A 24,864-nucleotide genomic window follows, 5' to 3' on the forward strand; every position below is an offset into this window, starting at 1 on the left:
TATGAGTGAGGAAACTAGAGTACAGCCTGTCCAGAGACTTACAACATTTTAAACACCAGAATATTTATTAGGTTTCTTCAACACATTGCTGTTGATTTGCCTAAAAGAGCAGGAAGTATTCAGATACAGATGAGTGACCAATGAAAAAGGTAACAGCTACAGCAGTTTTCCAGAATGGGGCTCAGCTACCTGAAAGACACATGTCACAAATAGCTATTGTATAAACGGAAATTGGTTTCTCCAAAGTATCTGAACACAAATCATCTTCAAGTGTTTTGGACAGCTCCTGGATAAAGTTTACATGATCCTTTACCTACCAAAACTTTTCTTTATAGACAGTGTAAGTTTCAGCTCAAATCCTTCTCATTCCAGCATAGAAGCCACATCTGTTCACTCTTGCACCAAATACTTGTCAATACCAGGTAGAGGGAGTGTGCCAGGAACTGGGAAGCAAACCCAGAGCCCAGGTGCAGGGAGCTTACAGTAGAGGGTGAAAAACAGAAATTGCATACTAACTATAAAATTAATAAATGAACTGCAATTATGATATTGTTAAAAGGAGAAAATACACAATGCTTGTAAATGGGGGGTGATGGCTGGCTTAATCTAGGGCGAGTTGGGGGACACACTTCTGGGGAGGTGATATTTGAGCTAAAGAGTCAAGAGGAACTAACTAGGTGAGAATTGGATGGCATTCCATTTTGTGCCAGAAAAAAGCTATATAAAAGAAATTCAATATGTAAATAATTTCAAAAAAGTAGGCAGCAGAAAATGGACCTAAGAATAATAATAACAGAATTTTCCATAATTGAAAAACGGTATTGAGGAAGAATAACTCAAAGCTTTGGAAGCATGCCTACCCTCAGACCCCTACTCTGTAGCACTGAAGGCAATGGAAAGTGTTGAAAAGCGCCTCACAAACTCCAGGGATAACAGGTATGGGATTTCTTTTGGGGATAATAAAAACGTTCTAAAAATGACTGCATTGATGATTATATAACCTCAGAAATATATTAAAAACCACTAAGTTGTACACATTAAATGGTTGAGCTGTATGGCAGGGGGATTATATCTCAACAAAGCTGTTAAAAATTTGTGGGGAAAATTATTTCCAAATAACCAAGAGTGAGATCAACAAAAATGTGCTTTCAGACATTGAAGAAATCTAAAACTTTACCTTCCAAGCTCCATTTCCAGAAGACATGTTCCACCGAAATAAAGGGAAAACAGACAGATGTAGGAGCTAAGAAACACAGGCTATAACTTAGGAGAGAGGTGAAAAGAATTCTAAGAGGAATGGTGAAGGGACAAGAGCCATGTAGAGGCCTGGGAACCAAATCAATTCGGAGGTCAGCAGACACCAGATGGCTCCAGGAGGGATATCTCAGGAAGAAAACGAAAACGTAGATTGCTAATAAGTATGGATACATTAAGAGGAGATTTTCATGTCTGTCAGAAAACTTGGGAATTAACTAGTAAGAGGTACCCAGAAAACCATTAAAAGTAAGTGATCATTACCTCCAGCAAAAGCGAAAAGGTTGCATAGAAAAGGAAATTTAACTATAGTACACTACTTCACCCAGCTTGCAAATAACAATTCAGTAATAACTATTGTGTAAAAATTCAATACTGATTTGGCAAAACTTGGCAATATAACTCTATCGTATAGATAAGAAAAAAAGAGAGAGAGAGAGACAGAATGAAAAAGAGAAAACGTGTGTTAGAGGTAGGTCAATAAGAGACAAATTCTCACTTTTTATAGTAGAATATCAGAAGATGATAACTAATTCAGAAGAATCTGGCGAGAAAGTACTAAAAGTATTTTATTCAGAAACATTGGGATTAAGAAAAAGAAAACAGAAGAAACAGCTAATGGGTTTGTAATTGTTGCCTTGGAAGACCAGAAATTGAATTGAGAAGTAAGAGACATGGGCCACCATTTTTTATTATCAGTCGCATTATTTGGCTTTTAAATTAAAAAATAATTTTTAATTAAAAAAAATAAATCCACATATTTCTCTCCCATTTCCACTTCACTCCTTTGGAGCTTTTTCAACTTTTCCACTCATTTTAGGGTCATTGTCTTCCAATGCATGCAAAGATTGAGGCCAATTTCTACCTCTATTATACATTCAAAGCAGGACTAAAAAGCAAAATTTCTTTCTTCTTTTCCTTTTAAGAGTTCACATTTTACTATTTGTCTCTGGAGAGAAAATCAGTGGAAGTTTATGTGAATAAAATTGGAAAACATTTTGCTTTTTATTTTCCATTGCCTGCCTTGTGTTCTAAACGTATTGCCAATTGACCACTCTGCTGGCTGTGCTAATGTTGTTTTTCAGATGGAATTTAAAGAAAAACTGGAGATCAGAATGTTATTAGAAAAGAAGAAAAATATTGACTTCTGTGAAAGCTAGCAAAGATTTCATCTGCCAAACATGCTTACAAAAATCATAGGCTCAGCCACTCCTTCAACCTGGATTGAAGCTAACACAGCACAAAAATTCTTCCCACAGAGAGAGATCTTCACAGAAAATAAAGAAGCTTCCTAGCAGGCATGAAAGATGGTAGTGAGTGAGCAAAATCTACACTATGAGAGTTGTATATTCTCAAGATCAGCTGGTATGCTGAGAGCAGGCAGGCAGGCAGATCTGCTACAGACAGCCTATCGTGCTGGATGGCATCCTAGAAAGATCAGGGACTTTCAAGTCAGGCAGAACTGGGCTCAAAGACTTGCTCTGCCACATCCTAACTATGCCACCTCCAGTGGTTGTGGTTCTCTGTAGCAATAAGTTGATAAATCCTAACTTCCAGAAATGTGGTAGGAAACAGAGTTAACAATACTTTTACGGTGGCTCAACACATGGTATTTATTTTCATCATGACTATTTTGTAACAAAACATGACATCTCTCAGCCCCCAATGACACAAAGGAATTCAACTGACTGCCATTTCGCCACTTCCAAAGGGAGGGCCAGGCCAATGCACCTGGAGGAATCATGTCTTTTTCTGTTTGAAAATATCCCTTTCTCTTAAATCAAAATTAACTTACGTGGCTTAGAAATTGGACACATACCAGAAATTCCAAAAAGACCAGAAGTTTCTGTGTAGAGGATTATGAGACAAAAACACTTACCTTCTGGATGTAAACTGGCCACAATTCTGAATGGGCCTCGTACTGTGGACAGTCTAGTAGCTAGATTTCATGTAGGCCTCTCACACCATGTGCCTTATCCACACATACAGTGTGTACGTGTGTATGTACTCATTAGAGAAGAGACAGAGAGGAAGGGAGCAGGATGAAATACCCGTATGTAAGGCCAAAGTCATCTTGGGTCATGCATGATAAGTTTCCCAGCACATTAATGTTTGCACCACCAAGTATCAGCAGGTAAATGGAAGAAGACACGCTGACTCAGCAGAATGCAGCAGGCTGTGGAGGAATACGGCACAGCACCCGACACCCATTCTCTCCATCTTCTTCCTCTCTGCTCACTTTGGCCATGTGTTCTGCCTTGGAAACATTTACTGCACAGTTATTTACTGTCTTTGTGCAAGAAAAACAAACACAACACAATGAACCAATGAACCTTCATCTCTGGCATCACAGCACGGCACTAGGGTTCGCAGCGGCTAAACCTCACCTTGCCTTCCACTGACGATGCCTAACTGTCCATATCTCCAAAGCATCACACAACAGTCTCAACCCTTCCAAGCTACCTTCACCTTTTGTTAAAAAAAAAAGGGTTCTTTATAAATTTGAATATAGAGTGTAACGCATCTTTAAATATGCTAATATTTTTATTAAAATTATTGTAACTTGTAGTAGTGTTCTGGTTCTAAGTGGCTTGGGTTTTTTGAGGTCTTCCCAAATAAGCTCCCTTACTTTTAGTGCACAAATTTTGCAGAACGTGAGGTTTTACAGACTGGTATATTACCACAAAAACGGCTCATGAGAAGGGCTCCATGATTTTCCTCACAGCCCTCAGTGGGCTCTGGTGTGAACATCTGTTGTCCTAATCACTTCCCACTGCACAGCATCACGTAGTTCCAGCAATCAGGATTATCAGAATGTAACTACAAACATCTACCGGATGGTGACCAGGGGCCAGACACAATTCTAAACTACTATACTTGTTTTATTTCATTTAATCAATGCTAAGAGATAAGTGTCATTATTATTCCTGCTTCACAGACAAGAAAAATGAAGCACATGAAATCAAGTGATTTGCTCTGGGTCACACAGGAAGTGGCAAAGTTCTTCACTGCTTAGCTTACTCCCCGATCAATGGCAGGAAGACACCGCCTGGCAGGATGATCATCTCCCCTGCAAGACGCTGTGGCTAAGCACAGAAGGTTAAGAGCACTTCCCAGTTCACTCAGAGGTAGACTGAGACTCCAAGTCCAGGCATCCTGGTCACTATACTGTGCCACTAATAGCAGAAGAAAGGGAAGGGAAGTTGAAAGATATCAAAGCTAAAAAATAAGTAGTGGAGATACAGGAACATTTAACAATGCAAAGGTAAACACTAAGAATGGTAATTAATCAGCTAAAATTGGAAGGAGAAGCAGAGGAAGGGGAAAGGTATGAAGGATTATACAAATTTAATAATTGTTCATAATAGAATGTTAATAGTATCTGAAGAAATATTGTATTAAGCATTACATAAAATTATAGTCATAATTTTATGACTATAAAATTAGAGACACTAGAACTAAATTACAGGCCTTCTTAATTATCAGAGGAAACACAATCCTAGGCTGATACACAAGAAACACAGGAAGTGATTCAGAAAAGTTGAAATCAAGTTATGAACACACAGATATCAGCAAATGCAAGTAGAAAGCATGCCAAGAATGCATTCGTAAAATCTGAAGGTGGAACTCAGGGCCAAAAGCATTAAGCCAAACAGATAATGGTATTACATTATTCCAAAAGACACGGTTCACAATAAGGCTTTAAACAGTTATGAATGTCTGTCTATGCACTAAAACATGGCATCAACATTAATGAAAAAAATTATAGAAAATACAGAAATGGATAAAGACAAACTCTCTAGACTGTAATGGGGCATTAATATGAAGGAGACCACATATCATAATTAATAAGGTAAATCTAATGAATAGACTTGAACTTCTGTAGTCTAAAAACAAAATTAATCTTCCTTTTCAAGCATTCATGGAGCATTCACAGAAACTTTCCCTATTTTAGGCCTCAGACGAAACTTCCAAAACATCAAGAAATTAGAAAGTAGAGGCAGCCGGGTGCAGTGGCTCATGCCTGTAATCCCAGCACTCTGGGAGGCCGAGGCAGGTGGATCCCAAGGTCAAGAGATCAAGACCATCCTGATCAAAATGGTGAAACCCCATCTCTACTAAAAATACAAAAAAAAAAAATAAATTAGCTGGGCATGGTGGCTCATGCCTGTAATCTTAGCTTCTCAGGAGGCTGGGGCAGGAGAATTGGCTGAACCCAGGAGGCGGAGGTTGCAGTGAGCCGAGATCACACCATTGCACTCCAGCCTGGGTAACAAGAGCGAAACTCCATCTCAAAAAAAAAAAAAAAAAGAAAAGTAGAGGCAGCATTATCTGATACAATAAGAAATGTCTTAATATATAATTAAAAATCCAAAACCTTCCCTTCTGGGAAATGTAAATCAGTCTCTTAAACAATCTTGGACTAAATAGAAAAAAATCAAATTGAAATTCCAGAATATTTAGAAATAAACGATAATAAAAACATTATATCGAACCAGCGGGACGAAGTTAAAGCAGTACTCAGCAGAAATCTCCAAACCTTACAAACTTCCATTACCAAATCAGGAAAAAGGAATGAATAAAGCATTCAACTCAGGAAGTTAATTGAATAAAATAAATCTGAAGAAAGCAAAAGAATTGATTTGTTTAAAAAAGAAGTTAATAAAACCAATTACAGAAAATAGCCAAATAAGTGATTCTAATGATGTCTTGTTTTTATTTAAAAAAAAAGAGAAAAAAATTATAAACCATTTAAAAAAGGGAAAAACACAAATTCCTAAAATAAAAATAGTAAGAATAAAATAGTCACTAATGAGAAGAAATTTAAAACTCTTTAAGAGACAGTTTTGCTGAATCAAATACAAATACATTTAAAAACACAATGTCCTAGGACAATAGATTTTGTCCAAACCAACTGCAGAAACGACTGAAAATCTAAACAGACTGATAATCATGTCAGAAAGTGAAGAAGCCCCCTGAAACCATGCCTGAACGTATTCAGAACATAGAAAACGAAGGAAAGCTTCCCTCATTCAAAAGATTTGATACCAAAACCCAGAAAAGTAAAGATTGCCCACCAAAAAGAAGCCTTTACCATACTGTCGCATGTGAATAGTGATGTAAAAATCATCAATAAAATAGTAGCAAACAATACCATTTACAAATGCTCAAAAAAGATGAAATACTTAAGACGTAAACCTAACAAAAGGTTTACCAAAAAAGCATAGAAAATAGGACTTGTATGCTGAAAACTATAAAGTTCTGATGAAAGAAACCAAAGAAGATTTAAATAAATGGGAAACTATTTTACGCTCATGGATTGGAAGATTCAACCCGGTAAAGATGCCAATTATCTACAAATGTACACACAGCTTTACTGCAATTTCTATCAAATTCATAGTAAGATGTTTTTGTAGCTATAAACAAGATTATCATAAAATTAACGTAGAAAGGCAAAGGAGTGAAAATAGCTAAAACAAGTTCTTAAAAGGATAAAGTGGGACAATCAGTCTCCCCTGTTTCAAGGTATTTTATAGCTACAGCCATCAGGACTATGTGATATTGGAGAAGTGTTCTGTGGAACAGAATAGAGAAATAAATCAAGGTTGGCAAGGTGGCTCACTCATCCCAGCACCTGTGGAGGCTAAGGCAAGTGGATTATCTAAGTGCAGGAATTTGAGACTAGCCAGGGTAATACAGCGAGACCCTGTCTTTACAAAACATTTAAAAAAACAAAAATCAGCCAGATGTTGTGGTACATACCTCTAGTTCTCACTACTCTGGAGGCTGAGGCACGAAGATTGCTTGAGCCTGGGAGGTTGAGGCTGCAGTGAGTGCCACTGCACTACAGCCTAGATAATAGAGCAAGACCTTGTCTCAAAAAAAGAATGTTAAAAAAAAAGAAATAAATCCATATAAACATGTCCAACTGATTATTTACAAGTGCAAAATCAATCTGATGGTGGAAGAATAGATCTTTCAACAATTGGTACTGAAGCAATTAAGTATTTATAAGCAAAATAAACCAACTGATGTGGTTTGGCTGTGTCCCCACCCAAGTCTCATCTTGAACTGTAGATCTTACAATTCCCATGTGTCAGGGGAGAGACCTGATGGAAGGCAATTGAATCATGGGGGCAGATCTTTCCCATGCTGTTCTCATGATAGTGAATAAGCCACATAAGATCTGATGGTTTTATAAATGAGAGTTCCCCTACACTAGCTCTCTCTTGCCTGCCACCATGCATGACCTCCCTTGCTCTTCCACTATGATTGTGAGGCCTCCCCAGCCATGTGAAACTGTGAGTCAATTAAACCTCTTTCCTTTATAAGTTGCACAGTCTCTGGTGTGTCTTTATCAGCACTATGAAAACGAACTAATAAAGAAGCCTTGACCTAAATCTCACCTTTCATACAAAAATTAACTCAAAATGGATTGTAGCATTAAATATAAAACATAAAACAATACAACTTTGAGAAGATCAAAGAAAGATTTTTAAGAACTAGAGCTTTATAAAAGAAATTCTTAAACATGATACCACAAGCATAATTCATAAAAGCAGGAAATTAAACTTGATTGAAATTCAAAACTTTTGCTCTACAAAGTTGGTGTGAAGTCAACCTGAAGAAGACAGAAAGACAACCCATAGACTAGGAGAAAATATTTACAAACAATATATCCAACAAAAGACATATATCAAAAATCTGCTAGGTAAAGACCTCTCAAGAGTGAAAACACAAACAATGCAACTAGAACGTGGGCAAAAGACAGGAATAAATATTTTACTAAAAAGGGTATCTAGATGGCAAATAAGCACATGAAAAGACATTCAATATCACTAGCTAGCAAAGAAATGCAAATTACATGGTGATGAGATATCACTACATACCTCAGAATAGTTAAAAAATAGTGACAAGATCAAATGCTGATGAGGATGCACAGAAACTGGATCACTCAGACATTGCTGGTGGAAAGATAAAGTAAACAGCCACCCAAGGAAACAGTTTGTCAGTGTCTTAGAAAACTGAATATGCAATGAACAGAGAAATGTGTATGATCTACATGGAAAAAAAATTTCTTTTTTTGAGACAGAGTCTCCTTCTATCACCTTGACCTCCTAAAGTGCTGGGATTACAGGCAGGAGCCCACCGCCAAAAAAAAAAAAAAAACTCCCAACTCCCCCACCACCAAAAAAAAGAAAAAAATTAAACACAAACAGTACCAGGAGTAAAAAGAAATCTCTGAACAAACGGAAAAGCCAACCCCATGTCTTTAGAGAGAAAGACAAGGATCTCAAAAATGCCAATTCTCCCTTAATCCCTCAAGTTTAAGGCAATCCCCTAAAAGATCAATAGAAATGTTTCCTGGAGATAATTTGGACCTTATTGAAAAGTTTGTATGAAAATGAATACAGCAAGAATAGCCAGAAAAACTCCAAAAAGATTAATAAGGAGGAAGAACTAAGTCTACGGGATAGTAAAGCAATACACACGATCATAACCACAGCCATGTAGTTCTGGCAAATAAAGACAGAACAATGGGACAGAATAAAGAACCCAAAAACAAACCCCTACAATAGACAGGAATGTACAGTATCCTGTGGGTGGCATTTTGGTTGGAGAAAATATGTATCATATAATGATGTTGAGATTTCCTGATAGCCATTTGAGAAAAAAAAAAAAAGAGCCTGATATGTTACATATACCGTACACCAAGATAAATTCCAGATGGTTCAAAGATGTCAATGTAAAAATTGAAATAATAAATGTACTAGAAGAAAATATAAGGGAAATGATTTATATGTTTAGAAGGAATAAGAGCTTTCTAAGCATGATATACATCTTAAGAGACTGATGATGTTAACCACATAGAAATTCAAAATTTTGGTGAAAGTTGCCATAAGCAAAGTGACAAGAAAGGAAATAATTGGGGAAAATATGAGTAGCTCAAATCCCAGTCAAAGGATAATTTGGAGGGATATAAGTTAAGACTGAGGAGCTACCTCGGTGGAGGTCTACCACACTGGAGCCTCACAGCAATCACCTTGCAGGTTAGGCCTTCTCCCTCCAACTCCCCAAACCTGGGCAGGCAGCCGTCATCAGCTACAGCAAACACCACCAGATGTGGCAAGTGGGCAGAGTCAGTCACTCAAGAGGAGCCCTAACGGTTCCCAACCTTCATTTGTGCATGGCACTGGCTGTTGCCCACCTCTACATACAAGTAGGGAAAGCACTATAAAATCCCTTTCCACTCAGAGCAAAGACTCCCAAAAGCTTTCCTCGTTTTTTAGGCCAATTCTCTGCTGGAACCATGAAGAAGCTGGCTGCCTCCTCTTCCTGTCCATCACCTCCTGACAGCTGCATTCCAGCAGCCTAGCGGGCTTGAATTTTACCCATGGCCAAATTATAACTTTAGGCAGGACTGCTGATCCCGAGAGGTCTGGGCTTGCCTTTTGCAGCTTCTGGGGAAAATATGTAAAAAAATAAAATAAAGAAAATTTTATCTTATGTCTACAATAAGCATGGGTACATACAGCACTCAGAACATGTGTGCATGTGTGCACTCCTCTCTCTCTCTCTCTCTCTCTCTCTCTCTCTCTCTCTCTCTCTCTCTGTCTCTCTTTCTCTCTCTCTTTGCTGGAACTCCAATCATGCAGTTAAATGACTCTGCCACATTCTCAGTATAGCCAAATGTGGGACACTGTGTGAACTGTTGATTTATTGGATTTTTCACTGTGGATTGGTTACCATGGCTTTTTGACAATTCAGACCACAGGAGGAAATGCTGTAAACTTAGAAATATTATCTATTTTCCATTACCTCCAGTAAAAATGTCTATCAGGGAGAGAGCTGGGAAAATGCCACTTTGGGGGCCAACCGACAATAAATGGCTATAGGGTGAAGCAGTTCCTAAACAGCCCCAGCGCAGAGAACTAAAAGTACAAAGGTACTGAAAGCCCCCCAAATCTGGAATAGTTGCTTGAGGGACCAGGAAAAGAGAAACCCAAGAAAGAGCTCATAAAAATCCTAAAGAAGAGGCCGGGCACAGTGGCTCAAGCCTATAATCCCAGCACTTTGGGAGGCCGAGGCGGGTGGATCACGAGGTCAAGAGATCGTGACCATCCTGGTCAACAAGGTGAAACCCCGTCTCTACTAAAAATACAAAAAAATTAGCTGGGCATGGTGGCGCGTGCCTGTAATCCCAGCTACTCAGGAGGCTGAGACAGGAGAATTGCCTGAACCCAGGAGGCGGAGGCTGACAGTGAGCCAAGATCACGCCATTGCACTCCAGCCTGGGTAACGAGAGCGAAACTCCGTCTCAAAAAAAAATCCTAAAGAAGAGAGAGGAGCGGGTCAGCCCTGCCTCTGTCCAAGGCTCAGCAGCCACTGCCTACAGCAGGGAGCTCCAGCACCCATGATGGGGCATCGGAGACCCAGGCATGAGGGCCACTCGTCAAGCCACTTCAGGACCTTCCTGTGCCCTCGGCACTTTGCCTTTGTGGGCACCATTAGTTTACTATTGCTGCCACAAACTTAGTGGTTTAAACCAGAAACGTATTCTCTTGTCGTTCTGGAGGTCAGAAGTCTTCAAATCAGGGCTGTCTTCCTTCTGTGGGCCCTGAGGAGAGTCCCTGTCCTTGCCTTTTCTGATGCCTACAGGCCACCCCTGCCTTGCTGCAGGTCTCCTCCTCCATCTTCAAAGCCAACCACAGCCAAGTCCTTCTCAAGCTGCCGTACCTCTGGCTTTTCCTCTTGCCTCCTTCTTCCATGTTTAAGAATCTTAGTGATTACATTGGGCCCACCCAGGTCATCCGGGAAAATCTTTCTACCCTAAGGCCGCGCAATTCACAGCTTTAATTTCATCTGCAAACTTGATTCTTTGCCATGTAACCAACTATATTCACAGGTTCCAAGGATTAAGAAGATATTGACATCCTGTGGGTGGATGCGGAGGCAGGGGCAGGGGGAGGGCATGCAGGGTGGTGGTGTGATTATTTTGCCAACCATGGGCCCCTTCCTCCAAAAAACAATTTTTTTAATCATATTTTATGACTATGGTCGTACAAAGATGAATATATCAATGTTACATATTAGTATGTTTTCTTCAACCTAGAAGTTTGGATTCTTCTTTTGATTTTAAAAGAAATTAAATGCTTTCATGGACCCCTAAAGGTCATGGGGTCCCAGGCACTGTGTCTCCTGCATCTGAGGGGTAAGTCAGCCCTAGGGACGCCTGCAGTGGCCCCAGCCCCAACTCAGAAGCGCTCAGGTGAAGCACAAACACATTCAGGGCCTGTGGAGGGTCTACACTTGCACAAGCCTCACAGCACAGGAGAAAGCCTTGAGCAATAGTGTTGTGCAGAAAGATATATGCTGGACAGGAAGGAGGGGGCAGAAAAGACAGGATTTTACCATGAGGCAAAGAGGGTCCTGTGGTTAAGTGTGTGTCCCTCCAAAATTCACATGTTGGAACCAAGTCTCTAACGTGATGGTGTTAAGAGGTGGGGCTTTGGGGGAAGAGCAGAGCCCAATGAACCGATTAGTGCTCTTATAAGAGAGGGTGAAGCGAGCACCTGAGGGCCTTTTGCTTCTCCACCCTTTCTGCCATGGGAGGATGCAGAATTGATTCCCTGCAGAGGATGCAGCCACAAGGCACCATCTTGGAAACAGAGGAGCCCTCAAAAGACACAGAATCTGCCAGCATTTTGGTCTTGGACTTCCCAGCCTCCCAAACTGTGAGAAATAAATTTCTATTATTTATAAGTTTCCCAGTCTAAGGTATTTTTGTTATAGCATCATGAACAGACTAAGACAGAAGTTTAAGTCATGTTACTCAGGGTTTCTAAACCTGTTTTCTTGTCCATACAATGAGAGAAGAAAGGAACCTACTTGGGCAGGGTTATGGTGAACAGCACAGGAGGTAACACAGACAAAGTGCCCCACAGCCCTGGTATAGGGAACCCACATGCTTTTATTTTTAAAAAGTTCCTGCCAACCAAATTTATGCCAACAAAATACAGATGTGTTACAGGAGTATTCTCATAAAATGTTAGATGCTACTTCTTAGATGCAACATGATTCAGTTGCCAAGCCTTTCCTGGGTGCCCTCTGGAGGCACTGGGGGTTCTGGAGGTCCCAGCTCGAGATGAAAAGGGAGATGGGGATTGGGGATACTGAGAGGTAGGCAGAGGTGAGATGAGGCCACCTGGTAAATGAGGAGAGCTTCAGCTTATTGTGTCTCTGTTATGTGTCCAGACTGTGCTCATGGCTTTCCACAGGCATCTCACAGCACTCAGCCAGCTGAGAAGGTGAAGTGTCTCCACTTCCCACAGTCCGGGAAACTGAGGCTTGGAAGGGCAAGATGGCCACTGGTCCACCCACCTACTCAAGGCCAGTGGCTCCTGCCTCCCAGTTGACGATGCTAGGACCACTCAGAGCAAGTGAGGGCCCTCAGAGGACTGAGGATGTGGTCTGAGCACATTTCAGCTTGGCTGGAGAGAAGATAGAGGAATGGGGTAGGGATGGTGCTGGCATGAGAGCAGGACCCTCCATGAAAGGGAAGGAGACTCAAGAAAACAGTAGCAACAGCAGACACTCATCAAGGACAATGTTAACTGCTTGATGTGAATTAACTCATTTAATCCCCACCACGACCCTCTGTGGTGGCCACTGTTACATCTCCATCTTACGGGTGAAGAAACTGAGGCCCCGAAAGGCTCAGAAACAGGTTCAAGGATATGCAGCTCAGTAGGGCTAGAATACCAGTGTCGCTCCAGGATCTGAGCCACTCTCTGACACCGGTGAGGACCTGGTGCAAAGAAGCGGAGCCGCACCCCCACGGGGCGTGCTGGGATGGGTTTCCTCCCAGTGATTTCTGCGCTGAAAAGCCCCCTATGCTAGGCAGACTCTGGCTTGGCAAAGGTTGTTCAGCCTCCACAGGAGACAAGGTCAGGAGGGGGGCTGGTCATAGACACCTGCCCTGTGCAGGGCTCTAATCCAGCACTGGAAATTCCAGGGCAAACCACCCTGCCTGCTCCCCAGCAGCAGCACCAGTGCAAGAACAAACAGACAGGTGGTCAAACAAAGCCAAGAGAGGACATGAAGCAACTGAGGCTGGGTCTTAAAAGTTGGGCAAAGAAGGCCTCTGAGCACAAGGAGGGTTGGGCCTGCAGGCAGAGGGATTGGCAAGCCAGGGCAGCGGCAGGCCTGGTTGTATTTGTGGAATGAAAAAGAGGCTCCTGGGCTGGAGTGAATGAGCAGAGGGAGTGACGTCAGATGGGCAGTAGGAAGTCGCCTCCAGAGGGCCTCGCAGGTTGCTACTGTCTGGCTGTTTGACCTCTCCAAATGTCAGGTGGAAATCCCATCCTGTGTTGGAGTTGTAGCTCAATGGGACGAGTCTGGGCCATAGGGATAGTTCCCCCATGAATAGATTAATGCCCCCCTATTTGGGGGTGCAGGGGATGCTGAGTGAGTTCTTGCTCTATTAGGTCCCCCAAGCTTCCATGAGAGCTGGTTGTTAAAAGGAGCCTGGCACCTTTCCCCTTTCTCTCACCTCCCCTCTCCCCATGTGATCTTTGCACGCGACAGCTCCCCTTTGCCTTTCCACATGAGTGGGAGTAGCTTGAGGGTCTCACCAGATGCAGATGCAGGCACCATGAATCTTGCACAACTGCAAAACTGTGAGCCAAATAAACCTCTTTTCTTTATAAATTATCCAGCCTCAGCGATTCCTTTATAGCAATACCAACGGACTAAGACATGACTCAAGGGGTGGGGGCATTAGTGAGCTACTCAGGGGAGGGGGCCCACAGCAAGGGGCCTCCCCACCAAGAAACAGAGGGAAGCAAAGGCAGGGTGTGCCCAGCAACCATCTGGGGAATTTCCTAGGGAGTCACGGCTGGGGAACAAGGACCCTCAAATAAGGCAGGATAGAAGCTTCCAACCCAGGAACAAACTCTAAAATTGTTTCCATTTCAGAGATTTGCCCATCTGAAAGCTCAGGCCTGCATCAACACCCAGAAAGCCAAGTCCAAGCCATACAGCCCCTTGTGAAAGCTTTATTTAATTTCAAATAACTATCCCTGTGTTGCTGAAATTTAACATAAAATGCAGAAATGATTGCATGCCCGGCCTTCTACTTGAACTTAGAGATGTTTTCATTAAAACACTTCTATTTCGTGCCAAACCCTTTGGTTCAGAAACTGACAGTTTTCAAAGAGATTAGAAAGGAGTTGGAAATTTCTCTCTCTCCCCGGCCCCCTATAGGTGCCAAACATTTCATTTCACCCTTAAGCGAGGAGACATAGCATGACACATTCTGAAAACACACACACCGTCTCTCCCGAGAAGATGGGTGAATGATTTATGAAGTGTTGGCCTCCCTTTGCACTCTGCTTCTGAGCTCCCGGCCTGGCCCCACGCCTTCTCTCTGCACTGTGGCAGGCTGCTGCCATGTGGGCCCAAGTCCCACTGCAAAATTACAGTGCAGTGGGAAGGAACAAGGGGACACAAAGGTCAGGAGGGTGCCTCAGGGAGCAGAAGTCTGGATCCAGTGGAAGAGAAAGAGTGGACTTGCTGAACGCTTCTTACTGTGAAATGGGAACCTCAGCCAAGGAGGGTATTTGGGGAGGTTCAGGCTCCCCGACACCCCGGACACAGGTCCTCCAGCTGCTTCTGTATTTGCCTCTGCCCCTCTCACCTTCCTTTCCACTTCTGCTAGAGGCCCCACTGTCACTTCAGCTGCCTCCTCATCTCTCCTGACCCATGCATGGTCCAGTATCCTCTAGAGATACCCCGAACAGGGACAGTGCTGAGCAGCCAGCCCCCAAGCCTCAAGATTCCCAGAAGTCTGCTCCTTTGGAACCTCCCCTTGGCCCCATTTCAGCCCCTTGCACCCTGATCCTAGTCATCAACTCCACTGCCCCCTGGGGTCCTCAAATAGGGCCACTGTGTTTCCCTGCCAATCCTCCATCACTTCTGAAGCCTCATCTCCCACAGGGGCCCCTGAATCTGCCCTGAACCTCCAGGCAATCAGCCCTCTGGCTTGAATTCCTGCCCTACCAGCCCTGAGCCTCACAATCCCTCACTCCCAACACAGTCTGTGCCACCAGTGCCACAGTGACCTCCTTCCTGATCTCCATGAGCTGCAACTGCCACCAACTCCACCGCCCCCAGTGGACATACCCCCCAGCGTGCTCAAGGGGACAATGACAATTCCACATTCTCCCCGCACCCACAGAGCCCTCTCTGTAACTGGAGGAAGATGGTCTCTGACCTTTTTCCGAATGCAGATCTTGCACTCTCTGAGTTTCCAGCCCCAAATCCTGAGCACTCCCTGTCCACAGAGGACCCTACCTCCTGCTTCACCAAGAATGTGAAACCCTTTGGGGTGAAGGCTCAGAACACCCCTTAGTACTGCTCCCCACCTTTACTATCTCAGGGTACAGGAGAACTTCCTCCTTTCCAGGTGAGCCCCTGGCCCAGTGTCAGCCCCTCAGGGACGTGCCCATCAGCCACCTGCCACTAGCTTTTCCTTCACCTGGATCCTCCTCCCAGGTGAGGAACAGCCAGATTCCCAAAAAGCAAGGAGGGAAATTCACCCTTTCTTGTCCTGGTCTTCCTTCTGATGTTGACATCTTGCCTACTCCTTTCCTTCACCATCAGAATCCTCCAAAGAAAAGCTGAACATGGAACCCCTGCTGAGACTTTCCATTGCCAAACAGAAAGTGAGCTTCTCAGCATTCAGGGAGGAGCCTCCCCGTTCTTGTGTTCTCAGGCACAGAGCCTGGCCCACAGCAGAAGTTCCATCCATCTTCTTCTCATTAGCCTAACTCCTTCTTACAAATTCAGCCAACCAGCTAATCTTCCTCAGCCCTCACCTCACAGACTCACTCATCAAATCACTGCCTCTCTTGAAGGACAAATGAACAGACTTCAAGAGACACAGAGAATCATTCTGTCAATTAAAGAGCTAAAATGGAAGATTTGATTATTTCAAACTGCCTGTATTTATTCGAAATCATTAGGAGCATCTATTCACCTCAAGCAGAATAATTCACTTCTCAATCATCACATTGGTCATAACTGTTAACACTCATATATCTAATATACTTTCTGTCATTAGGGAAATAAAAGATTGCTTTTTATTAGTATACTAATATTTCACAAAATTACAATGCAGTGGGGAAGAATAAGTTATAATTGTGAAAAATAGAAACAATTTGGTTGTTTTAATGATATTGAATAATTTATATTTTTATAAATTATTATATTATTTTCAAATAGCATGAATTGTTTGGAAAACTAACAAAACTGCGATTGTAGAACTTATTGTCAACTTGGTTATGAGCTGGTGTCAGGACCGCGGTGGCTGAGCCTCACGACCACGCTGCTTCGTCTCTCCCATTTGTCTCCCAGGTCTCACAGCAGCTCCCCTGTGCCCATCTCACGTTGGTATGCACCTTGCTGAGTCTAGTAGACCCGGGAAGGCATTGGACTCTTCCACTAGATTGAAAGCTCCCTGCAGGCAGGACCTCACTTTTATATCCCAGTGCTTATTATAGAGCACTTGATAAACATCAGAGGGATAAATTAATAGACATCCAGAGAGTATCAGAAAGAAATAAGATTATGAATATTCATTTTAAAATCCAACTCTAGGGCCAGGCACGGTGACTCATGCCTATAATCCTAGCACTTTGGGAGGCTGAGACAGGAGGATTACCTGAGGTCAAGATTTCAAGATCAGCCTGGCCAACATGGTGAAACCCTGTCTCTACAAAAAATACACAAATTAGCTGGGCACAGTGACAGGTGCCTGTAATCCCAGCTACTCCAGGAGTTGAGAATCAGGTGAACCTGGGAGGTGGAGGTTGCAGTGACTCGAGATCATGCCTCTGCACTCCAGCCTGGGTGACAGAGCAAGATTCCATCTTAATAATAAAATAAAATAAAATCCAACTATAAACACCCTGTAAAGGAAAAGTATATTTCTTAAGTGTATATTGTAACTCCAACTGTTAGTCAAGTCCTTCTGTATTTTAACAACCAGCTAGAAGTCACTCTGAACAGCAACATCCATTTGGAAAAATCTACAGGGCTGGCAAATCCCTTCCTTTCCATTTCTAAAACATGACCAACCAAAATGCAACACGCTGTAAGACTAGGATGTGCCCTGCACACTTAACTAAAAAACACAAACTCCTTTTTTTTTTTTAGATGGAGTTTCGTTCTTATCACCCAGGTCGAGTGGTGCAATGGCACAATCTCAGTTGACTGCAGTCTCTGCCTCCTGAGTTCAAATCTCCTGCCTCAGTCTCCCTAGTAGCTAGGATTACAGGCATCTGCCACCACACCCAGCTAATTTTTTGTATTTTTAGTAGAGATGGCCAGGCTGGTCTCGAACTCCTGACCTCAGGAGATCCACCCACCTCTGCCTCCCAAAACCTGGGATTACAGGCATGAGCCACCACGCCCAGCAGAAAACTCAGACTCAAATTCCAACTCTGCCATGGCTTGTCTTGGTGTAAATTCCACTTCTGCCTGTGATCCTGCAGGACCTGGGAAGTAGGAATGGGCACCGGGGCAGTGGGCAGGATGATAACCTGCACAGACCACCCTCGAGCTATTTACTAGCCTCCTACACACAGAAACTTCCACCAATTTGTCCTCCAGGGTGTTCCTGTGATGGGGAAACGGGAAGGCCAGGCAGGTGACTCTCCCTATATCCTCAGATTCATGCAAAGCAGCTTCCTCTGTCTACATTTTCTAAATATTTCTAAGAAAGATTTTAAGAGAAGAATCTATACTTCATAATAAAGCTTGAAAACCACAGTTACAGATAAACCCAAAGACGTGTGGCAGGAAGAGCTACCACTTACTGTGTACTTATTATGTACTGGGTCACTTAAAACATCAAAATTTCATTTTACCCTCACCACACTTTTTGAGATAGAGAGTAGTTATCCCATTTTTAGAGAAAAGGAAACTGAGGGTCAGAGAAGAGAAATCTCAAAACCAGCAAGGGCCAAAAGCCCTGACTCAGTGACTGCTCTACAGGAGCTGTCCAGCTCCAGATACCTGTGGTTTCCCAACCTTCCCTTCCCAAACCCCACACACACCCCTCTTACATGTATAATATAAATAAATGCTTGGTCGTGTGTCATCATAGATTAATTAACTTGTTATCCGTCCATGTGAATGAGTCTTTGTTGACTTTTTACTTCACAATGATACCCATTGATTAAAAGAGTTATTTCCTGTGCATCTAATAGACGCCTGGTCCTGGTATGGTCCCAGGAATAAACACTGCCAAGGCATGGCTCTGCCTTCAAGGGAATCACAGGCTAGTGGGAAGAGAGATGAAAACCAATCAACGGAGATATTAAAAACGGTACCACAGCCATCCGCACTGCGAGCAGTGTGGGGACGGGTCATGGCAGGAGAGACAGGGAGATGACTACCGCCTTCTTTACTGTTAGTATTTAATGATATTCATTTTTGACATGTTTTCTGGACATAGTGAGATAGAAAAAGGCTCAGACACCAAGATGTATCCTCATCCCATTTCCTCTTCAGTCCTCAGAGACAGTACTATTCCAAGAGGTAAGACAAACCAAAACTCATCCATTTTTTTTTTCATTGTCCCTGGAGAATAGTTCAGCTTGAAATACATTTAAAAATAATAATTCTTAAAGTAATTCTACCCCTTGCCTTCCCTCTGAGAAGTTCCTGTACCGTTTGAGCCAAGGAAAGATACCGTTCTACTGCAATTCCTTGCTTACCCCAAGCCGTCTTATGTTTCTAGTTGAAACGGAATGTGAGCTTTATACCTACGTTTCTCTTGTTTTCTAATCCAATAACAACCCGACTACTGGGTCTCTAAGGACAGCAGCCAGACAGCTTAACATGCAAGCATTAAGGCAAAAATCCCTGTGGATAATCTCAACCCAGTCTTTTGTTCTCAGTTTTCATTTTTTCTTGAGCAATCCAACTGCCCCCATAAATACTTGCCTTTCAGAATATCAAGAGTGAAAACAATTGTCATGGTAATAAGCTACCAAGAGCAAAATGCATACCACACAGCAAAACTCAGCACATACATACACAAATGCCACTGAAAAGCGAGGCAAAAAAAATGTGACACACAAAATGGCAGAAATGCACAGCCAACTGTTGTCAAAATGCACAAATTATTCGAGCTCTGAAAACGTTGTCAAAGAAAAGAATTCAAATGAAGAAAAATACGAAAATGCTTTCTCACAACACGATATGTGACAATAGAAAATCGGGACAGTGATAGAGGTGTGGCTAGGTAAATCACAAGCCATTAAAAATCATTATTACAAAGCCTGAGTAACAGCATAATGTTACTGATACATCTTTAAGTTAAAAATAACAAAACTGGGTATCTAACATGATTGCAATACGGGGGGAAAAAATCTGTTAGCATAAGGACCAGGGAATCATGCATAATGTTTTAAAATCTTGCTGGATATTATAATATTGTCTTTACAGTAAAAAAAAAAAAAAAAATTCAGAATAAAATAGATGATGAGTCACTGCCAATTGTCACTGTGTAAGGAAGTCCCCTTTGCAGGGACAACAGCAGGTGGTTAAACGTGAGCACAGATTCCAGGTTCATCTCACTTATCCCACTTTATTTATTAATGCTGACCTTCCAGAAATTAAAATTAATCCAGTCAGCAAATTAAACTGATTTCATTTGATTGCCAACAAGTAATTAGTAAATACTGAGATGCCAAGATGCAAGATCTGAGAGCAGTATAGACGGGAGGGCAGGGGGGGACTGCAGACAGATGGGCTCCGAGCTCGCAAAGACCACAGTCGGTTTTCCAATGTCCAAGCATGGGGCATTTGTGATCCCGGCTTCTCGATGTAGGCAGATGTTAGAAGCACTTAAAGATTTATTGTATACGTTCAGAAAGCACCTGAGGTCCTGCTGACCCTACCGCGCCCCTCCACAAAACTCCCAAGCTCTGCATGACCGCTATCCACATGGCTGGAGCCACGCGACATCCCTAACACATACAGCTCTGCCTCCATCTCCACTGAGCTGAGGTCAACAGGATGATTTTCTTCGTACGTTTTGGCTTGCTTGTTGTTAAAATAAACATAATATAAATTTATCATTTTCACCATCTTTAACTGTACAGCTTTGTGGCATTAAGTACATTCACAGTGACTGGCAAGCATCTATCTCCAGAACTTTCCACCAACCCATACTGAACCTCTGTACCTCTTTAACACTAACTCCCAATTCCCCCTTCCTCCTAGCGCTGGCAACGCCATCCTCCTTTCTGCCTCTATAGATCTGACTGGTCTAGGTCATCATGAAAGTGGAATCATGGAGTGCTTGTCTTTTGTGACTGGCATATCGCACTCAGCAGAATGTCTCCAAGCTGTATCCACGTGTAGCATGTGGCAGCATGCCTTCCTCTTTTAGGCTGAACAATGCATTCCACTGTATGCATATGTCATGAGACCGAGGGTTTGCAGGGGCTGCAGCTCATCTCTCTTGAGATTACCATCAGGTCACACTTGTCACTGTCCCAGCCTCGGCCCTGAGTGAAATTCTGAGAAATTGGACCCCTTTTCAGTCTCAGGTCTCAAGCTGTGTCATCCTTGACTTCCACTACTTCTCTGGTGATCCACCATTTAGGAACCTAGACTTCCAGTCCTTCCCAGGATCTGGACAATCTCAGCCATCCACCCCAGAACCATGTGCTCACTGCTTGTCCAGAGGTCCTGCCTTGGACTGCACACTGGCCACCAGTCAGCACACCAACATCTCATCCCAAAGCCAAGACAGCAGCCACCTGCCTAAACTGCCTGGATCTCACTGAGTTCGTCTCTGCTCTAATTGCCAGGCAGATCTCTCTCTCTCTCTCCATTCCTGCACAGGAGGAGGGTGCAGTTCTGAGATACACCTTCCTTCCGGGGAAATCTGTGTCGACAGTGAGCCCAGCCTCCTGTTCATATTTCTACTTTCTTCCCTTCTACTGCCCATCACCAAACACCTCCCTGCAACTTCCCTGTGTCTGTCCAGACCCTCAAAAGCTAGACCCAAAACAGAGTCCAGAAAGCACATGTCCAGGTACACTCACAGCCAGAGGGAGTTCCTCCCCTGAGTGATGACACCGGTGAATCTGGTCAGGCGCCGGGCGTCCACTTCAATCCACTGGTGGAGGTCATTCCTTCCCGCGCACCATGCTCCATCATAAAAATCATTTTCATTAATGCCCGCCTAGAAAGAAAGAAAGTGGTGTTCTTCAAAAAGACTCTTAATTGAAGAAAATTAAGGCACATCTTTTCCTGAGACTGAGAGGAAGGGTGGGGGGGAGAAGATAAAATGAGAAAGGTGTTAAAGAAAAAAAATAACAGTGCCCTGAACTCCTTATTCTAAATGATGAAAGGGAGTTACTTAGTATCCACAAGTTGAAAATATTTCAATATACCATGTCCTCTTTTTGCCCAGTGTGAAAGATGAAACTTAACAGCCCTCCTACTACTCATTCATCTAGCACACAGAAACCATCTCCCACACAGCGGCCCACGCACGCCAGGTGCTGGGGACGGAAAGGTGAATCGTTCCCTCCCAGAACCTCGCCATCCAGGCAGGAAGAGAGATGTGAAAATAGATGAATTAGAACACAGTGGGGCCTGTGCTATTTCGGGAATATGAGCAAACCGCTGTGGGAGCATTTAAGGACAGAATCGCTAACTTAGTGTGGGGCAAACCATCGAGAGAAAGCAAGCCCCAAGACCAGGGTGATACTTGAACTAGGTGTTGAAGAGTAAGAGGATCCAGTGAACGTTTGTTAGTATTTAAGTCATTTGACATGTTCAGTATCAGTTGGTATTTCTACCAAAATTCTTTTTTTTTTTTTTTTTTTTTTTTTAATTTCAGAGATGCAGTCTCACTATGTTGCCTGGGCTGGCCTCAAACTCCTGGGCTTAAGTCATCATCCCTCCTCTGCCTTCTGAATAGCTGGGACTACAAGCGCACGCCACCATGCTTTGCACCGTCATGCTTGAATATCCAAGATAGGTAAAGTTTTTGCTCTGGAATTTTCTCTATATTATCACCATGTGAAGAGATAATTTTCTGAATCCCTGCCTCCAAGAAAGGACATTTGAACCAAGTGAAGCATCCTCGTTTACTAAGACCCATTCTGCATTAACCCTATTTTTCCATGGCTACTTCACAAAGCACTTTCTTATCATCAGATTTTAAAAAATCTGAATAATAAAACTGACCAGCCAGCCCATCTTCCCTATCTCTGAGCACTTTCAGCTCAAATTCTGGGGACAGCCTTACTTTTAATGGGCAGTAGAAAGGTGAAATTAAGAGGCCAGCTAGAGCCGGGAACAACTTGGCCAAGGATTCCACTAAGCAAAACTCTATCCATCACTGCACCAGCTAACATTAGCGTTGTATCAGGATAAAACCACAGCACAGTGTTAGACATCTAAGGCTTAGCAGATAAGAATAGAACTGCCACATAGCCTGAGACATGTACCCTATAGAATCACGGAAACTAGAAGGAACTGTCCATCAAAGTCTACTCACCAGGATTTGAAATTAAATTTAAGGCTCCTGGTTTTGCCAGCCTGAATATTTTGCTTCTGCTGCCAATCTCAGTTCTTTCTGAGCACACTGGACAGTCAATTAAATGTAGCAGAGTGTCAGGGGAATGGAGAGTCCTTCCCAAAGATGACTCATTGGGAAGTGACAGCCACCTCTGCAAAATCGATTATGAATTTAAAAAGCAAGTGTCTGGGAGAACTTAATGAAAGAGAAGGTACCAGCCCCAGAGATGTTACAAAATTATACCATCATGCAATAAATGATATTCGTATGATACCTCTGAGAAACCATGAGAAGAATGCATTCATCTCTTTCTCTTATAATGTAGGGAAATCACTGATAAATTCTGGAGAAATTTCAATTAAAAGTTGGTGAAATAAAAGGTTTTATTCTTTAAAGGGTAAGCTAGTCTTGAAAATGTCACTAACATGGAATCAATCTTTCTACTACAGTACCAAAAAAACTGAGATCTCACGTAATTTTCTCAAGGAAATTAAATTATACGCATCGTTTAACTTAAAGAAAGCACACCAATGCACCTAACAGACTCAATTTTGCTTAAGATAAATATGGGAATCATCAACTCGATAGCAAAGAGAAAACCTGATACTGTCTAAGATCAATCTAATGGAGTTTTTCTGTTTCAAGATGATGGGATAAACACATTAGTTTTTCTGTGTTCTTCCCTCAAAAATCAACCCCAAACAAAGCAAGATGCAGAAATACAACTTTGATCTCTTATAAAATGAGAAGACATATGAAAGTTCTAAATTACAATATATGAAGACAGAATCAGATGGAGGAATCCTGAATGACTCAGCAAGAGAAGGAAGTGCAAACATCAAAACCGCACAATGAGAAGCCAGCCACTCAGAACCTTAGAAAGGACAAGAACCTGGGTTCAAGATATCTTTGGAAGGTGAGGGTGAGGCAGGACTCAACAAGTAATTGCTTCAAAATGTGTTTTAAAAAAACAATTAGGCTGGACACAGTGGCTCACACCTGTAATCCCAGCTACTCAGGAGGTTGAGACAGGAGAATAACTTGAACCAGGTGAGGAGAGGCTGCAGTGAGCCAAGACTGCACCACCACACTGCAGCCTGGGTGACAGAGCAAGACTCAGTCTCAAAACAACAACAAAATTAGTTCCCCATATCTCCACCCCTACTCCACAGAGGACCTGAAATGCTTCTCTAAAAGGAAAGCAAACTGTAGAGACTCTGGATTGGAGACACCAGGCACAGAGAAGAGCAGGGGTGCCATCATGGATAAAAACAGTAACCTCTGGGGGTATCAGCACACTAAAGAGTGAGATGCCCCAGCTCCTTCCCCCAACCAGCTATAGAACACCATGCAGCCAGGCTTGTACGAACAGAATAAAAGAAATGCAAACCATAATAGAGAACAGAAAAAAAGACTAAAAATTTAGAATTGAGATGTCTAGAAAGGTCTTGATTTTGTGAAACAAGAACAGGATACTCTAAAAAAGGAAAAAGCACTAAATAAGAAAGAGCTCTTGGAAATTAAAAATGTGAAAGTTAAAATTTTTTTAATGTCAGCAACTTTCAAAATAGAAAGGCCTTCTATTTTTAAAACAGAAAGACTAAAAAGATAAAGTTAAAGAAATCTCACAAAAAGTGAAACAGAACACAAAAATAGACAACAGAAGAAAAATAAGAAAAGCAGAGGAGGAAATCCAGAAGAATTTTAGGGGGAAAAAAACTACCAAATAAAAACTATACTTTCCCAGTTAAGTCTCCAAAACATGAGGAAACTAGCATATGTAAGAAACAAATACACCAAGGCACATCATTTTGAAACTTCTAAACATCAGAAATAAAAAAAAGATTCTAAAAGTTTCCAATGAGGAAACAAGCAGTAAAATGAACACATAAAAAGAAAGAGGAATAAGAATGACCAGAATTCTCAATAGCAGCATCTGAAGCTAGAAGGACAGAGGGACAGTGCCTTCAAAGTTCTAAAGGGAAAGATTTTTCAAC

The 24,864-nt window shown here is 42.4% G+C and overlaps 1 protein-coding gene across 2 annotated transcripts in view; it reads right to left on the minus strand.

The window, feature by feature from the left end:
* CPXM2 (carboxypeptidase X, M14 family member 2) overlaps nt 1-24,864 on the minus strand; it is a 254,732-nt gene that overhangs the window by 81,354 nt on the left and 148,514 nt on the right. For both annotated transcript variants that reach the window (XM_078344084.1, XM_035269392.3), the window contains exon 4: nt 21,381-21,520. In XM_078344084.1, coding sequence (XP_078200210.1) covers nt 21,381-21,520 — 140 coding nt within the window. The remainder of the gene's footprint in view (nt 1-21,380; nt 21,521-24,864) is intronic.

This window comes from Callithrix jacchus, chromosome 12 (genome assembly GCF_049354715.1).
Source record: "Callithrix jacchus isolate 240 chromosome 12, calJac240_pri, whole genome shotgun sequence".
Taxonomy (NCBI): domain Eukaryota; kingdom Metazoa; phylum Chordata; class Mammalia; order Primates; family Cebidae; genus Callithrix; species Callithrix jacchus.